At 36.9% G+C, this 18,876-nt stretch overlaps 1 protein-coding gene across 1 annotated transcript in view; it reads right to left on the bottom strand.

The window, feature by feature from the left end:
* Nucleotides 1-18,876, bottom strand: part of NAA35 (N-alpha-acetyltransferase 35, NatC auxiliary subunit) — a 94,549-nt gene that overhangs the window by 52,704 nt on the left and 22,969 nt on the right. Inside the window, 5 exon segments of the mRNA XM_047698881.1 lie at nucleotides 4,155-4,269; nucleotides 5,173-5,256; nucleotides 5,893-5,943; nucleotides 7,053-7,096; nucleotides 7,175-7,241. Of these exon segments, the coding sequence (XP_047554837.1) occupies nucleotides 4,155-4,269; nucleotides 5,173-5,256; nucleotides 5,893-5,943; nucleotides 7,053-7,096; nucleotides 7,175-7,241 (361 nt within the window).

The following is an 18,876-nucleotide window of genomic DNA, read 5'->3' as shown; positions in this document are numbered from 1 at the left end:
ACATAATGGTTGAGTTTATTTCTGGGCTCTCCATTTTGTCCCACTAATCTATGTCTATTTTTGTGTCAGTATCATACTGCTTTGATCGCTATAGCTTTGTAGTATACCTTGAAATCTAGCATTCTGATGCCTCCAATTTTTTTCTTTTTCAAGACTGCTTTGGTTATTCAGGGACTTCTGTGGTTCCAACCAAATTTTAGGATTTTTAAAGAAGAGTTAACACTGAATTAATTGGGGCGCCTGGGTGGCTCAGTGGGTTAAGCCGCTGCCTTCGGCTCAGGTCATGATCCCAGGGTCCTGGGATTGAGTCCCGCATCGGGCTCACTGCTCAGCAGGGAGCCTGCTTCCCTTCCTCTCTCTCTGCCTGCCTCTCTGCCTACTTGTGATCTCTCTCTGTCAAATAAATAAATAAAATCTTTAAAAAAAAATACTGAATTAATTAATTTTACGATTTCTTTTCTTGCTCTGTGAAAAGTGCTGTTAGTATTTTGATAGGGATTGTGTTAAATCAACAGACTGATTTGGGTATTATGGCTCCATTTTAATATTTGTTCTCCTAATCCCTGAGCATGGAATATCTTTTCACTTTGTGTCATCTTCAATTTCTTTAATCAATGTTTTATATAGTTTTCAAAATATATGTCTGTCCCCTCCTTGGTTAAGTTTATCCCTAGGTGGCATTTTTGGTGCAACTGTAAATGGAATAGTTTTAATTTCTTTTACTGCTACTTCATTATTAGTGTATAGAAATGCAACAGATTTCTGTATATTGATTTTGTACCCTTCACCTTACTGAATTCATATATCAGTTCTAGCAGTTTTTTGGTTGAGTCTTCAGGGTTTTCTACATATAGTATCATGCCATCTACAGGTAGTGAAAAATTTATTTCTTCCTTATCAAGGAAGAAATAAATCTTTTTTTTTCCTGTCTGATTGCTTGTGCCTATGACTTCCAGTATTATGTTGAATAAAAGTGGTGAGAGTGGACATCATTGTTTTGCTCTTGATCTTAAGGGAAAACACTTAATTTTTCACCATTGAGTATGTTGGCTGTGCATTTTCCAGACCTGGCCTTCATTATATTGAGATATGTTCCCTCTATACCTACTTTTTTTGAGGGTCTCTATAATGAAATGGATGTTGTACTTTGTCAAATGCTTTTTCTGCATCTACTAAAATGATTCTATAGTTTTTTTCCATTCTCTTATTGATGTAATACAGCAGACTGACTGATTTGGGAATCCTGAATCATCCTTTCAGCATAGGAATAAATTCCATTCAATCATGGTGAATTTTTTTTTTTTTTTTGGATGTATTGTTGAATGCAGTTTGCTAATACTTTGTTGAGGATTTCTCCATCTATGCTGCATCAGGGATATTGGCCTATAATTCTCTTTTTTTGTAGTATGTTTATCTGGTTTTGGTATCAGGGTAATGCTGACCTCATAGAATGAGTTCAGAAGTTTTCCTTCCTCTTTTTGTTTTTTAGAATAGTTTGAAAAGATAGGTATTAACTCTTATTTAAATATTTGATAGAATTTACCAGTGAAGCCGTCTGGTCCTGGACTTTTCTTTGTTGGGAACTTTTTGATTACTGATTCAGTTTCACTGCTGGTAACTGATCTGTTCAAATATTCTATTTCTTTCTGCTTCAGTTTTGGTAGCTTGTATGTTTCTAGAAGGTATCCAGTTCTTCTAGATTGTCCCAATATTTTGGCATATAATTTTATATAATTCTCTTATAATCCTTTCTATTTCTGTGGTATTATTTCTCCTCTTTCATTTCTGATTTTGAGAGTCCCTTCTCTTTTTTGATGAATCTGGCTAATGGTGTATCAATTTTGTTGACCTTTTCTAAGACCCAGCTCCTACATTCTTTAATCTATCATTTTTTTTAAAGTTTCTATTTCATGTATTTCTGTTTTAACCTTTATTATTTCCTTTCTTCTACTATTTTGGGTTTTGTTTGTTCCAACTCCTGTAGGTGTAAGGTTGGGTTGAGATTTTTCTTGCTTCTTGAGGTAGGGCTGTATTGCTATAAACTTCTCTCTTAAAAAACCACTTCTGTAGCATCCAAAAGATTCTGGACTATTTTTTTTCATTTTCACTTTTCTACATGTGTTTTTTAATTTCTCTTTGATTTCTTGGTTGATCTAGTCATTGTTTAGTAGGCTGTTATTTAACTTTTTGTATTTGTGTTCTTTCCAGATTTTTTCCTTGTGGTTGATTTCTAGTTTCATAGCATTGTGGTTGGAAAAGATGCATGGTATGTGACTTTGATCTTTCTGAATTTGTTGAGATTTTTTTTCATGGCTTAACGTGATCCTGTTCCATGTGCACTTGAAGAGAATGTGCATTCTGGGGCACCTCAGTGGCTCAGTAGGCTAAGCATCTACCTTTTGGCTCAGGTCATGATCTCAGGGTCCTGGGATCCAGCCCCATGTCAGATTCCCTGCTCATCCAGTAGCCTGCTTCTCCCTTTCCCAATCCCTCTCCTCCCTGCTCACTCATTCTCTCTCAAATAAATAAAATCTTTTAAAAAAGAAAAAAAAAGGGGGGGGGAGGATGTACATTCTGCTTATTTAGGAATGTTCCAAATATATCTGTTAGATCCATGTGATCCAAAGTGTTATTCAAAACCTCTGTTTTCTTGTTGATTTTCTGTTTGGATGATCTATCCATTGATGTAAGTGAGGTGTTAAAGTCCCCTATTATTACAGTACTATCGATTGCTTCCTTTATGTTTTCCAGGTGCTCCCACTGGGTGCATAAATATTTACAATCGTTGTCTCTTCTTGTTGGATTGTTCCTTACATGATTATGTAGTATCCTTCTTTGGCTCTTGTTGCAATATTTTTTTTAAAAGTTGCTTTTGTTTCATTTAAGTACTGCTATACACTGGCTTTCTTTTCACTTCCATTTTGATAAGTATTTTTCTATCTCTTCACTTTCAGTCTGCATGTGTCTGGCCCCTTTAGGTCTGAAACAAGTCTCTTGTAGACAGCATATAGCTGGATCTTGTTTTTTATTAAATCCATTCCACCATCCTATATCTTCTGACAACTCTGAGATATAATTAACATTCAATTCATCTATTAAAAGTGTACAATTTAGAGAATATAAATACCTCATTATAATGAGTTTTAAGAATCACAATTGTTACATATGAGTTAAAATGTTAACTCAGGGGATGCCTGGGTGGCTTAGTCAGTTAAGTGTCTGCCTTTGGCTCAGGTCATGATCCCAGGATCCTGGGATCGAGCCCTGCGTCAGGTGCCCTGGTCAGTGGAAAGCCTGCTTCTCCCTCTTTCTCTGCCCCTCCCCCAATTTGTGCTCTAACTCAAATAAAATATTTAAAAAGAAAAATAATAATATGTTAACTCAGCAACTTCTACAACAAACATACATTATTCCTTTCGTTTTAAGAAATATTTCATGAGGGGCACCTGGGTGGCTCAGTGGGTTAAGCCTCTGCCTTTGGCTCAGGTCATGATTTCAGGGTCCTGGGATCAAGCCCCACATCAGGCTCTCTGCTCGGCGGGGAGCCTGCTTCCTCCTCTCTCTCTGCCAGCCTCTATTCCTACTTGTGATCACTCTCTCTCTCTGTCAAATAAATAAAATCTTAAAAAAAAAAAATTTCATGAATAAAATCTACCGTCAACAATGTGCTAAGCACCATAGAGACACACAAATAAGACAGTTTCTGGCCTAAAATATTGTCACGGAAAAACAAACAGGTAAACAACTACAATATGATGTACTAAAAAATTCTGTAATAAGAGGTATGAGTGCAAGGAGACCACAGAGGGTATAGCCCCAGTATTCAGGGGATATTGTGTAATTGAGGTGATGATCTCTCAAAGGAGTAAAGGAGAGAGGTGATTAAAAAAGAATGTACTGCTGACATCACAGAATGATCACCTGACAGTAAATATTCAGAGCCTAAACAGTAAGATACAGGAAATGGTCAAGTTTTATAGTACAATTTTTGGTCTATAATATCTTTAAAAGAAAGCGTAAACACTATATAAGTTTATGGAGTAAAACATTCCAAGGTCCAAACAGATGGATTGACACATGAATTGAGAACAAACCAAACTCTATATAATCTGGATGGGTAAGGAAAAAGAGTAGGAGTTAAAACAGACAATTACCTCCTTTTGTAGTATCATTCTGAGCCTGGATGCCATGATGCAATGAATTATGAATGGCAGAAAGAAGATCTGCTGCTTGAACCATCAATTTTTGAGCTTCTGCAACAGCACTGGTCTAGCAAACAAATCACCAAAAACATTCTTACATATTCTTTCACTGAAAGATATACATTAAATAGGAAAATCCTATAAACAATAATGAAATTAAATATCGTAATGACATTGGTTTTCACAACCTATTCACTTAATACAAGATGCTCAGATCCTGTTAGGATAGAAATTTTTTTTTAATCCATTTCTGGTCTTGTAAGAGCCATTAAAAAATGATAGGAAACATTTCTAGCTTGTTCTGTTCATCTTATAGTTTAAAAGCTGAGTTGCAGTCAACTGGAAAATTTCAACATTTGTACTGTGCCATTCATAAATGTGAAAATAAAAACAGGAAAAAAGAGACTTAGAAGTTAGATCAATGGTAAAGGTTGGATTTCTACTCACCACTTTCTAATTATCCACAAATTAGTCTGTAATTGACTTAAATTAATGCAAATACACATGAAGAGGAAATATTTACCATCTAGGGCTTTTTGGTTCTACACAAATCCAACAGTTAATTATTGAACTGAATGAAAGAAGAGGTCTACCTAAAATTCCCATTTTTGCTTTCTCCTTTTCAATCCACAAAACAGGAGTACATACAAGCAAATTCAGTTTCTATTATTATACCACTAGTAAGTAATATAAAATATTTTTCTATTTCAACAACAGACACAGATATGTTATGGAGCAGAATGTAAATTCATGCGACTTTCTGAGAAATTATCTAATACCCCTAATATACATAAATATCTCTAATAACTCTAAATATCTCTAATATAATACACATAAAATATACCAAATGCTGAATGCTGTATATTTGTGATCGGAGGCATTTCACTGGAAAAGTCTCAGAACTAGTTCAATAACACACTATGTCCTGCCCCCCACCAAAAGCCCACTGAAATAGATTAAATGCTCTTACCTCTTTCTTAGTAAAGGCTATAAGCACGGTCAGTAACACTCGAGTGAATTTCACTCTGCTGAATACGGCTAAACACTGTTGGTGCTAAAAAATAAGAAAGAACTAAAAGTTAAAAGATGCAAAGTCTGTCAAAGGAATTTCATTTTAAAATATAGTATTTTAAGTCCTAAATTTCAATGTTAATAACTTACTATATTACAAACACCTTCACTTACAGTCTTTTAAATGCCTGAAAATGAGCTGCAGAAAATAAAACAAAGCCTGTTCTACTGAAATAGAAATAAAAAGTAAAGCTCCTATATCAATGGGATGGATTTTTTCTTAAGTAAGAAGTTAGACTATCATCTCAAAAACTAATTTAATTAGCATTTTAAACAGAATTGATGAAAAGATGCTTTAAGCAGAGTCAGAAAATTAAGGCTCTCGACAAAGGATTAGTACTTTTCATATTGTCCAAGCTCTTGAGTTTTGCCACGTTTTGATGTACCATCTGTAAAAAATAATTTTTCTTCCTACCTCACAGGAATATTGAAGAGCTTTGAAATCAAGTATTATTATTCTATCAAAACAAATACAAGGGAAATAAAATCCCTTGCAATGTCCAACTTTTAAAGAAATACCTTAAAAAGGGCTTCCATAAATTATAACGCAGTTCATAAAACTACAACATTAAGAGGTAGACTTCTCTGATATTATCTACCAGAAAATAAGTTCAATTACTTCTAGTTCAACTTCTGGATCTCTTTCTTCTCCTTGTCGACTTCGAGTACTCTAAAATTTTAAAAAACGTGAATTAAAATAAACACAAACTTGTAAAATATTAGCTTATAAATATACAAAGTGCTAAATCAATTTTTTGAGTACATAGGAATCCATTTTTAAGAAATATATTTGGAAGAAGAAAGTTGTATCTAGTATTTATTTTCCTATTAATACTATATACAAAAAGTCCATTTTGATAGAAATTATTAGGATCAAACAGAAGAAAAGGGATTAAAAACTGCAAAAGCAAAACAATGAAATAAGATAAGTACATGGCACATGGTACTGCTTTTTTAAAAAGGATGTATTAATTGAAAGTCTCGAAGCTCTCAAAACTAACCCTGTTAGAAAAAAATAGTAACCTTTACACAAATCACATCATAAAGTCACACTGTAAATAAGATTGTTCTATACTAATATACAAAACTTCTTGCATGAGTAACAATATGACTGACGATTCTGACAACTGTAGGGCAGTTACTACAACAAGATACAGCAGAAGACCTGGGTTCTAGCCCTGCGCTGCCATTCCTAGTGGCATGCCCTTCAGTACACTCAGTTTACTTAACTCTTTTAAGCTCTATTTTCCTCACCTAAATCTAGGGCACTGAGTACATTTTATTGCCTAATTCACTGCTTAATTATAAATATCAGCTAAGGCAATAATATAAAATTGCTTTGACAACCATGTTGTGTTATCCAAGCACAGAGGAACGGCAGAAATATAACTGCTCCCCTTTTTAAAAAATCTCCGTGAGAACCAAACTGTTAGCGCCATCTGGCTGAAGGACATCATTCATAGAAGTCTTTCACCAGATCTGGGATACTGAGGTCGTCTACTGTATTGCAGACTTTGTAATAGCTGTTGAAGAAGATCGTCCTTACCTTTGAGGAACTTAAAATTCCAGATTATTGCTATTCTTAAAGGAGCATACTATAATTCTAAAACACTGGCAAAAATACTGAAAAATCTTCAAGGTTAAATTTTCAGTACTTGAAAGGGACATTAATTCACCAGAAACAACTGCTGTAGCTGTTTTCAAGTTAATTGCAAAAAAGGCAGAGCATATATAAAGCAAGTTGGTGGCCCTCCCTACACAAAGAGAAAAGAAATCTACCTTTACTCTTCTTTGCATGTCATCCTCCACATCTTTTAGCATGCCTAGAAAGAGAGACAATGAGTTTAAACAGGAAACAAATACAAATACAAAACCTGTATATCATCTTATAAATGTTTTACCTGTAACTCGAAGGTCTGTCACACTGTTAGCCATTTTAAATCCATAAGTCATTGACTGAAAATCTTCCTGTATGGGAAAGGAATAATTAGGCCCTTGAGTAGAAGCAAAACCTTTCATTACATTCCTCTTGCAAAATCACTATTTGCTAGTCTGAACACAGTAATGAAATGTCATCCTGCTTGTCTAAATAGTGCTATCATACACCCATACTTTCCCTACTGCGTATCCTTAAAACACCATATTCTAATGCTACCTCCACCTTTAATTGTTTGCCCTTAGACTACTTAAATACACTTGCATTTAGTATGTTCATATGCAAAATAAGGTTAATGTTAATATCGGAAAGTAGTAATTCGCACTTACAAAGTATTCTCGTGTTCACAAGTGAACAGTAAATACACAGTAATTACCACATGATAAGTTTGCAAGATTTATAGAAGACTTTTACTTCAAAAATTATCAAATGCTTGTTTACACACTGTTAGGCCACAAAAGTGAAGCCTTCTCAAACAGAATTACTCAAAGAGATAGCAAAAGCATATTTCCACTTCAGCCTCAATGTAAAGAAAAAATTATTCATATATACAAGGATTCCCACCCTCAAAGTCATTTAAAATACTACTGAGACATTAACAAATTCAGTAGTTCGCTAGACTCACCTTAAAAACTGAATTTAATATCATTTGGCTGATTCAATTAAGTTACCAGTTCTACTAAAAGAATGTTTCTGATGAATTATAATTCTTATAAAAATGTATATAGAAGGGGCGCCTGGGTGGCTCAGTGGGTTAAGCCTCTGCCTTCAGCTCAGGTCATGATCTCAGGGTCCTGGCATCAGGCTCTCTGCTCAGCAGGGAGCCTGCTTCCCCCTCTTTCTCTGCCTGCCTCTCTGCCTACTTGTGATCTCTACCTGTCAAATAAACAAAATCTTTTTAAAAATGTACATAGAAGCCTAATATACTGGAATAACAGGCATTTGCAGCAGTAGCCAGAGCTAAGGCAACATTTCTGTGGATTCTTAACAAAAACATAAATGAGTACACAATCCATATCATGTACTGTATGTTATGAACAGACAGAGGGGAAAACAACAACAACGTCTCTGAGTTCAAAGAACTGTTGTTAGTGGTATAGGACTAAAGGATTAGGTCTTTTAAAAATCTCAGATTGTATTACAGAGCTATAAGCTTATCCTCTAGGTAGAGTTTATACTCTATCCCTACTTGGTTGCCAAGCAGGATTCTCAGGTTTTACATGTCTAAAAAGGAACTCTCCCAGTGTTTACAATGTTGCTAAATGGCACCTCCATTCATCCACAGTTACTCTGGCTGAAAACCTGCACTTCAATTCCTCTAGTTTTTATTTTTTTTCTTTCTTTCTTCTTCTTCTTTTTTTTTTTTTTAAGAGAGCAAGCAAGCAAGCAGCGGAGAAGGAAAAGAGAATTTCAAGCAGACTCCATGCCTAGTGTGGAGCCCGATGCAGGGCTTAATCTTAAGATCTTAATCATGAGATCATGACCTCACCCCAAATCGAGTTGGACACTTAACCAAGTGACCCACCCACCCCTCCTCTCATTTTCTCACGCCTTGTATCAAACCATCAGAAAACCCATTAAGGGGGAGCCTGGGTGGCTCAGTGGGTTAAAGCCTCTGCCTTCGGCTCGGGTCATGATCCCAGGGTCCCGCATCTCTCTGCTCTCTGCTCAGTGGGGAGCCTGCTTCCTCCTCTCTCTCTGCCTGCCTCTCTGCCTCCTTGTGATTTCTGTCTGTCAAATAAATAAATAAATCTTTTAAAAAAAAAAAAAAAAACCATTAAGTCCGACCTTCAATGTCTCATCTAAGCATAACTCCCACCTTTCACAGTTATCTCCATCTAGTGAAGTCACCACCCCCCTTCACTTCTACAGCTGCTTCCACACAGGTTGCCCCACCTTCCACACTTGTCCCTGCTACAATTTATTCACTGCCAGAAGCCAAAGGGGTTGTTTTAAAATAACTCATTTCACATCACTTCCCACTTAAAACCTTTCAGTGGTTTCCCTGCCCACAGGAAAATCCAAAACCCCACATGAACGGAGAGCCCCACCACCCATTACCATGCAGATCTGGCCTCCCTCTCCAACCTCAATTCCTTCCACCTGCCATTCTTCTCCACATTCACTGCACTGCTGTTACACAAGGATTCTTGTCATCCTTCGGACACATCAAAACATTCTCCTCTCAGGACCTCTGTACTTGCTGACCCCTCCCCACAAAGTTTCTTCCTAAGATTTCCAGAGCCTCATCCCTCCCTATATTCTAGCCTCTGTTCCAATGTCAATTTCTCATATGGAGGTTTGCCCTGTACATTCTAAAACAGCACCCTTCACCAATCTATATGCCTTCTCCCTGCTTCATTCTTCTTCACACAACACCTGACATTATGTGTTTACTGACACACTGACCCTCTCTCCCAAGGAATGCAAAATCAATGACATCAAGGCTCTGTTGTATTCACTGCTTTATCTCCAGGGCTTAGAATTATACTCGGCACAAAGTACTGTTAAAAAAAAATTTGTCGGAGTTTGGTATGTTGGGTGACCGACCCTTGCTCTCCAGCTCCTGAGTTTAAGCCCCATGTTAAAAAATAAAAAGTAAAATGCTTTAAAAAATAAAAATAATATGTCAAGTGAATGATGACCTACTGTACGGCACAGCCATGCCTTGTCATCTTCCTAAGTAGATCAGATGACTATAAGATACCTGGGGGAGTGGTGGAGGAGACAGACTATGGCAAGCTGAAAAACACACACTTCATGTAAAGGAAGCCAGCCACTACTTATCCTATTGAGTAATGAATGCAAGGCTAGTGTTATTCAGTACAAAAAAAATCTAATGTAAAATCCTCCAATTTTTAAATGTTACTAATTTTTAAAAAATTAAGACAACACTGTGAAGACAAAACACTTCAGTAAGTCCTATCTATGCATTGCTTTTCATAAGGCGTATAAGGAAAAACATTTATGCGATAGAATATCACAGATCTGTGTAATAAATAGTCACCTCAGTAACAAGAACTTAATCTCAGTCATTGGAGGACTGAAGCAGATAAGTTATATAAACAGATGCTACCATTAAAAGATCACTCTTAAAACCCTGTAGATTTAACAAGGACAAAAGTCAAAGTCAAACCAAGGGAGACCAGCTACTGGACACCATCCAATAATGCAAACAACTGGATTGAGATTATAACTGGAAATGAGAGAAGTTGTTGAAATCAAGATATATTGAAAAAGCAAAGCCAACATGATGTGCCAATGAAGTGAATGTGGGGTATAAGGCAAGTTGTGCAACCAAGGATCATTTTTAGGTGTTTGGTCTGAGGAACTGGTATATAATGGTACAATTTATTGAGATAGGGCAGAAATGGAGAACAATTTTAGTTAAGTTTATAATTTCTTTAGTTATCCAAGTGAAGATTTCAGGAAGGCACTTCTGTGAGTCTGAAAGTCAGGGGAGGAATCAGGACTAGAGATATAAACTTGGGCTTCATCAGCACAGAGCTGGTATTAAAAGGTGCAGAACTAGAGGACATCCACTGAAGCAGAAGGTACAGAAGACCCCAGGAGTAGACCCAGCTATCTAGAGAAGCAAGCCCAAGAAATGGGCTAACCAGTGAGGAAGAAAACAAGAAGAGACAGCTGTACCAGGAAAATGAGGAAAAGGAACTCTTTCAAAGAGAGGTCACTTGGGTCTAATGACACCAGTAGTTACAGAGTGAGAGGTAAGAACAAAGGATTTAGCAAGATGGGTATTATTAAGGACCTTGTTAAGACCAGCTTCTGTGCATCTATACAAAAGAATGTCTAATAAGAGAGTGAGAAGAGATAAGAAAAATAAATAGTAATTCAAGGCATTTTTTGCATAGGGTAGCAGAGAAATGACACTAGTGTAAGGAGCCATGGGATCAAGGGAACTGGGCTGTTTTAAACTGAATATTTAAGCATGCTTAAATGCCAAAAGAATAATGTAGTAGGGAAGGAGACACTAATAATGCAATACAAAGAAGGGTTAATGATTGCAGCAGGCAAGAGGGGAGAGAATCTACACAAGAGGCTGATCTTAGATTGTCAGGGTACTTGCATTGTCATAAGACAGAAGGCAGATGATGTGAGTACCAACACGGTTTAACACATGTGATTATGAGAAGATAGGGTACTTCGGCCCACATCTGATTCCATCTAAAATTTCATTAAGGTACAATGTAAGCTGACAGAGAGGAGCATTGGCAATGGAGGTTTTGAGAAGTAAAAGATGTGGAGAAGTCACTGAGAGGCTGTTAAAGAAAGCTTACCACAGAAGGATAAGGCTGTCTCTAGTGCTAAATGCCCATCTGAGATCTGCAGTCCTAAAATTAAAGTGAGAATAGACACACAGATGTGGGTTTTCTCTAGCAGCCGTCTGCTGTTTGGGTGCAAGCAGCAAGTAGACAGATGGTTGGGGTTCTGCCATATAAGTGACACATTATGATGAGATGAGAGGGGCAAGGGAATTAAGGGTGTTTGAGAAAGAATGACTTCACCACTGGACCATGGAAATGAGGACACAACAGAACTAACAGAGAAAACTAAAGGAACAGCATCTGGGAACTGGAAGTCGCTATGGAACTGGAGGAGAGGAGTAGTTGGTGAATCAGAGTAAGGAAGCCAAAAAGTAAGTGGTACCACCAAAAAGTAAGTGGTAGCCATCGAAGGGTAGTATTTTTGAAATCAAGAATTTGGAGGTATAAACTAGTAAGGAAAATTTTCTCCTCACTTATTCATTTCTGAACCATTTTCTTTCAGACCACACAATGTGGGCTGGTATGGGCTAGGTACCCGGGGGTACAATGGCAAAATACAATCACAGCCATTAGGGTGATGAAGACATCCTGAGAGGTAAAGCCCCATGTTCTTTATTGTATTTACAATGTCTTTACAATACTGCCAAGATATAACTGCAGAAAGTTATCAGGGGTATTTTATAAAACACAGCATTTAAAACATGCAGCCCCACAAAGAAATCTGGAATAATAAAACATTTACAATCATAACTGTAGTAGAATACCCAATACCAGTACTAAATGTGATTCCAACCAAACCCTAATCTTGACTGTACTAATAATGTAATATTCTAATAAAGTAAAATTTTTTGAACCCCTTCTAAAACAACAATTACCAATGTATATTGGTTACAACTTATTACTGCTTTAAAAACTCATTTCACAGATAAAGTACTTTGCATAAAGATTTCAGGTGCTCCTGAAATGACCGGATTTTCAATCAAACCTGAGTACCTTCTATAGACTAGGTACTGAGTAACACAGTAAAGCTACAAGTAAGAGTAAAACATTCCCACAGATGATTCAGATTAAGACTTCAAACAAATTAAATGTCCACTAATTTACTGTATATATACAATGGAATACAAATGATAATAACAGCTAACATTATTAAGTACTATGTGCCATTTTACTTGAATAACTTTCAAGTTATTCAAATAACTTGAATAACTTCATTAACTCTCAAAATAATGCTCTGAGGTGGGGACTATTACAAACTATATTTTATAAATGAGGACACTGAGGCATAGAAACTTAAATTCCCAAACACCACAAAGCATATAAGTGACAGAGAAAGAACACACACTTAGGTGTTATCAATCCCCAGAGGCTGTTTTTAAAATTTTTATTTTGAAAAAATTTCAGAATACAAAAATAGTACAGAGAAGTTCCATATTCTTCCCAATATTCTTCAAATGATAGTATTTTTACCACATTTGCATTATCATTCTCTATACTTTTTCTTAAACATTTGAGACTAAGTTACAGACTGTGATGTCCCCTTACCTCTAAATACTTCAGTGTGATTTCCCAAAACCATAAATCACTCTCTTACGTAACCATGGTTCAGTGATCAAATTTGGGAATTCATGTCTCTTTAATATGGAGCACTTCCTTGGTCCTTATCTTCCATGTTCTGACATTTTGGAATAGTACAGGCCAAAGTTATTTTTTAACAACTACATCCCTCAATATGGGATTGCCTTACGTTTCTCTAAGATTAAATCCAATTTATGTTGTATTTAATAGGAATACCACAGAAGTGATGTTTTGTTCTTTCATGGAGCACTGTATCTGGAAGCACGACATTGAATCGTCCCGTTATTGGTGATATTAAGTCTGGCCATTTAGCTAAGGTGGTATCTGTCATGTTTCTTCACTGTAAATGGATCATTTTCCTTAATTAATATCTTGTGGGAAGATACTTGGAGGCTAGGTACAAATCCTGTGCTTGTTATACTTCTGTTTAATAGTTTTAGCATCCTTTAATAATTCTTGCCAGAAATAATTACTCAAAACCTGTACTCTTAACATGATGCTATGCAGCCAATAAAAAACAATGAAGTAGCTCTCTACCTACAACATATTGGTATATACAGAAACCTATTTCCTATTGTCTGTGGAAAAAAGTTGCAAATAGTTTACATAATTCCATGTTAAGTAAAATACATGTGTATACATATTACAGAAAATATTTGGAGAAATACACACCAAATGTGTAAACATGTTTACTCTTTGCCAGGCAAACCAGAACTTTTATAATTTACTTATTGTTGTATTAAAAATATGTTTGGTTGCAAATACGAGGAAAATCCGACTACAGTGACTTAAGTGATGCATACTTACTTCTATCATGCCAAGTAACAGGAATATCATAAGTAACCTTTCTGCTTCACCATCCTAAGCTCTGAGGCTGTTCTTAGATTTACATGTTTACAAAATGAAGCAGGATCTACCTCCAAACATCACATCCACGTTCAAAAAAATGACAGGAGAAGGGGTGGACCATACCATTATTACTCAAACTGGCATACCACTGAGAGTAAAAGGGGATGCTATTAATAACTATTCCAGGATAAATGGTGCCAAGAAGGACTGTTTCATACAAACCAGTGTGTAGGCACCAGTTATAACAGAAGAATGTGTTAAGAAGGGCAGAGAAGAAAATTGAAGTCTGTATGGACAAGTCAGGAGACTGGGATCCAAGTCTAAAGATAAGTAGGACTTTTCCCTAAAAAGGAGAAAAGGCTTAAGAGCCAGGAAGCACACCCTTAGTGTCCCTTCCACCCTCACCCTGCACAGCAAAGCTATATATCCTATCATTACAGGTGCAGAATTTCACCCAGTAGCACTTGGGGCAATGCCTGGTACTAATTAAATAAATAAATTAATTAAACAAATAAACAGATAGTATCAGTCAAGGACATTTTTTCAAAAAGAGCCAGATAATATATATTTTACGTTTTGCAAGCCAAGAGATAAAATAGAGATATTATGTAGGTACTTATATATTAAATGTAACTATTTAAAACACAAAAAACAGGGGTGTCTGGGTGGCTCAGGCAGTTAAGTGTCTACCTTCGGCTCAGGTCATGATCCCTGGGTCAGGCTCCCTGCTCAGTGGGGAGTGTGCTTCTCCCTCTCCCTCTGCCCCAATTACCCCGGCTTGTGCTCCTGCTCTCTCTGAAATGAATATATAACCTTAAATAAAAAAACTTTAAAAAAATTTTTTAAAAACATCAAAAACATTCTTAGCTCCAGAGCCATAAAAAACATAGGCAACAGGCTGGGTAGGCCAGCAAGTTGTTGACTGCCAAACTTTGGTCCACAGGACTTCCTGAGGGTTTAGATGTGAGATATGAGACAAAGAGAAGAGTCAAGGATAACTCCAAAGTTTCTGTTATGCACAACAAGAAGAACAGAGCTCCATTTGCTGAGACTGAGAAGACTACAGAAGGAGGAAGTTGGGAGGGAAGGGGAAAACCAGCAGTTGCATTTTGGAAATGTGAAGTCTGAGATAGGAAGGTGGAAAATGTAGAATAGGCAGTAGCGCACGTGAGTCTGAGATTTAGGGAAGTCTATAAAGTCTAAGCTGAGGATACTAACTTGGGATTCACTAGCAGAGACAGAATTTAAGTCTACGGAACTGCATGAGCTCATCAGGGGAATGAAACAGAGAAGAGAAGAGGTGTAAAGATGGGGCCTGAGCCACACCAGTGCTTAGAACTATGCTGACCCATTCGGCCATCGCACAGCCAATTAAGTAGTGAGCACCTGAAATGTGGATAGTTCAAACTGAGATATGCTGTAAGTGTAACATGTATACCACACTTAGAATACTTGTTACCAAAAAACCCCGTAATTTTACATCTCATTAATTTTTATTTAAAGTTACTTAACATATAGTGTATTATTAGTTTCAGGGTAGAGTTCAGTGATTCATCAGTTGCATATAATACCCAGTGCTCATGACATCAAGTGCCCTACTTCATGTACCCAATTACCCCCACCCACTTCCTCTCCAGCAACCCTTTGTTGCCTATAGTTAAGAATCTCTTGGGGCACCTAGGTGAATTAAGTGAATTAAGTGAATTAAGCATCCGACTCTTGATTTCAGCTGAGGTCACGATCTTGGGATCCTGAGATCACGCCCCACATTGGGTTCTGTGCTCAGTGTGGCATCTGCTTCTTGCCCTCTCTCTTCCCCTCCCCCTGCTTGCATGTACTCTCTAAATGAATAAATCTTAAAAAAAAAAAAAAAGAGTCTATTATGGTTTGCCTGTTTTTATCTTATTTTATTTTTCCTTTCCTCTCCCCCTGTTCATCTATTTTGTTTCTTAAGTTCAACATATGAGTAAAATCATATGCTATTTGTCTTTCTCTGTCTTTCCCTCAGCATAATATACTCCAGTTCCATTCACATCGTTGCAAACAGCAAGATTTCCTTCTTTTTGATGGCTGAGTAATATTCCATGTGTATGTGTGTGTGTGTGTGTGTTTGTGTGTATACATACACATATGTATATGTATGTATATATCACATGTTCTTTATCCATTCATCCATCAGTGGACATCTGGGCTCTTTCCATTTTTTGGCAACTCTCATTAATATTTTATAAAAGATTATATATTGAAATTTTAGATATATTGGGCTAAATAAAATGTTACAAAAATTTCACCCATAGGCTACTAGAACATTTTAAATGATGTATATGGCTTGCATTCTATATCTATTGGATAGTGTTGGCTATCCAAATGATTAAGAATAGAGATTGAGATGACAATAGAGATAAAATAGAGAATGAGATATAACAGTGAATGAGATGACAAACGAGAACCACCAGTGGGGCAGGAAAACAGGGAAAAAGAACATCTTAAACGTCAAGAAAATAATCTGTTTCAAGTATGGACTCCATGTCAAAAATCTGATGACCAATAAAGTTTAAGACCAAATATTAACCAATGGGTTTAGCAACACTAAGGTCTTAGATGACCATGACAATAAAGTTTTGGTGGAACACCATTCAAAGCCTGACTGGAGTGGATTTAAGAGAGAATGGAAACCTCTTAAGGATTATTGCTGAAAAGAACTGCATAATATGGGGGCAGAAGCTAAAGTTCTGTTATGCCAGGAAACGGTATTTTTAAGATTGAGGAAGAAAAGCCATGCTAATGTGCTGATGGGAATGATCCAGTAGAGGGACATATTCATGATGCAAGCGACAGAGGGGAGGATTGATAAAGGAATATTTTTTAATAAGACAGGGTATGGAATCCAATGCACAAGCAGATGAGATCACCCTTGGATAAAAGATTCATCTAGACAGATAAAAGGGCCAACGAACATAGGGCACCTGTGCAGATAGGTGAAATTACTTCCACTTATTTAGTGCAGTAGGAAGGTAGGTTTGCTTCAAGTGAGAATGGTAAAAGTGTTAGAAGTCTAAGAGGGAGAGTGAATGACCTAGGGAAGAAGCATTCATGGCCCATCTGAAGTTAGTGGTGATGAACTGAAAGTAGGACCAATCAGTGTAAATGTATTTTTCTCTAGTTATACTGAGATGCGCAAGTATAAAGGCACGGTAGATAGAGGGCTAGACTCAACCAGAATTGATGTACAATAAGGCATGAGAGTAAGACAGCTGCAAGTACAGGAAAGGGAGTAACTGTCATGAAGGAAGATGGATTTTAAGTCAAAGACAGTCAAAAGGATGCTGACAATAAGAAAGTGATATAATAAACCAGAGTCCAAGTAAGGGTGAACTGCAGAAATCAGAACATAGGCAACATATAAACAGGTGGTGGTCTGAGAATAGGATACTTCAAACTGAGATCAGAAAAGGGTTGTAATGACCAAATCTAAAGTGTAATCATTAGAAAGAAAAATCCTAAAAGCTTGCAAAGAGAAAACATGGGTCACATATAAAAGGATCAGGATGGCAACACTAAAATTAAGAGTCAGTGGAGTAATGCCTAAGTAATTCTGAGAAAAATGATTTTCCAACCTAAAAATCTATTACAACCAAACTTTAAATCAAGTGTGAGGGTAGGAAAGACATTTTCAGACAGATCTAAGTTCTCAAAAACACAATTCCAATTCCAACCCTGTCTCTCCCCATGGAACTGGAAATACCATACCACAAAAAGTAATAAACTAAGAATATAGGCATGAAATCCAGATAACTAGACAACAAACAAAAATATTTTTTGAAAGGGAAATGGAATTCCCAGGAGAATAGAACCAGGGATCACAGCTATACAGTAGACCTAGAAGAGAACTGATCCAGCCTGAAGCTAGAGAACAAAGGAGCTAAGAAGAATTAAAAAAAAAATACATAAACTGATAGAGTATCTGATGGTGTTTTATAATAATCAGAAGGGAAGAATCAAGGAGAAGTACACAGAAAACTAAGCAAACCAAAAAGAAGCAGTTATCATCTCCAAGAAAAATAAAAATCTGTATGAGAAAGGAAATGTATGCTTATACCACTCGGGCTCATTTGTCATTAGTATTTATGCAATCACTATAACGTCAACACGGAATAATGACTTAACCAAAACTCGATTACTATTGGGATACAGGAGGGGTTAGTATGTGAATGTCAGTTATATGCTAAAAATGTGCTGATATATCCCAGTAAAAATTGTTAAAACTGTATAACATTGTATAAAATAACTGTATAAAATTGTTTATATCTAGAAATAAGAATACAAGTCTATTATCCAGAAATATGGAGGGGTGCCTGGGTGGCTCAGTCATTAAGTGTCTCCCTTCGGCTCAGGTCATGATCCCGGGGTCTTGGGATCGAGCTAAGCAGGGAGCCTGCTTCTCCCTCTCCCACTACCCCTGCTTCTGTTCCCCCTCTTGCTGTTAGGTGATAAGGAAGGAAGGAAGGGGCGCCTGGGTGGCTCAGTGGGTTAAAGCCTCTGCCTTCGGCTCAGGTCATGATCCCGGGGTCCTGGGATCGAGGCCCGCATCGGGCTGTCAGCTTGGCTGGGAGCCTGCTTCCTCCTCTCTCTATGCCTGTCTCTCTGCCTACTTGTGATCTCTGTCTAATAAATAAATAAAAATCTTTAGATAACCCTGTAGATACCGTTGCAAGATGTAGAATGCAAGACGACCAGTGGTTTGATGGGGAAATAGCGGTTCCCATTTTGTACAGGTCTACAGGATATTATATTAAGACAGACACATGTCTCCAGTTCAGGAGTAAAATCAAGCAAAGACACATCTGAGGACAAAATAAACCAGCACCTAGGAACTTCAGAAGCAGCCATTTCAAAGAAATGATCTGTTTATTACAGTTCATTCTTACTTATTCATTACCAGGTCTCTTAAGGA

Source organism: Lutra lutra, chromosome 13, assembly GCF_902655055.1.
Source record: "Lutra lutra chromosome 13, mLutLut1.2, whole genome shotgun sequence".
Lineage (NCBI taxonomy): Eukaryota > Metazoa > Chordata > Mammalia > Carnivora > Mustelidae > Lutra > Lutra lutra.
The sequence above is the reverse complement of the archived record's forward strand: the minus strand, read 5'-3'. Positions and strand labels throughout refer to the sequence as shown.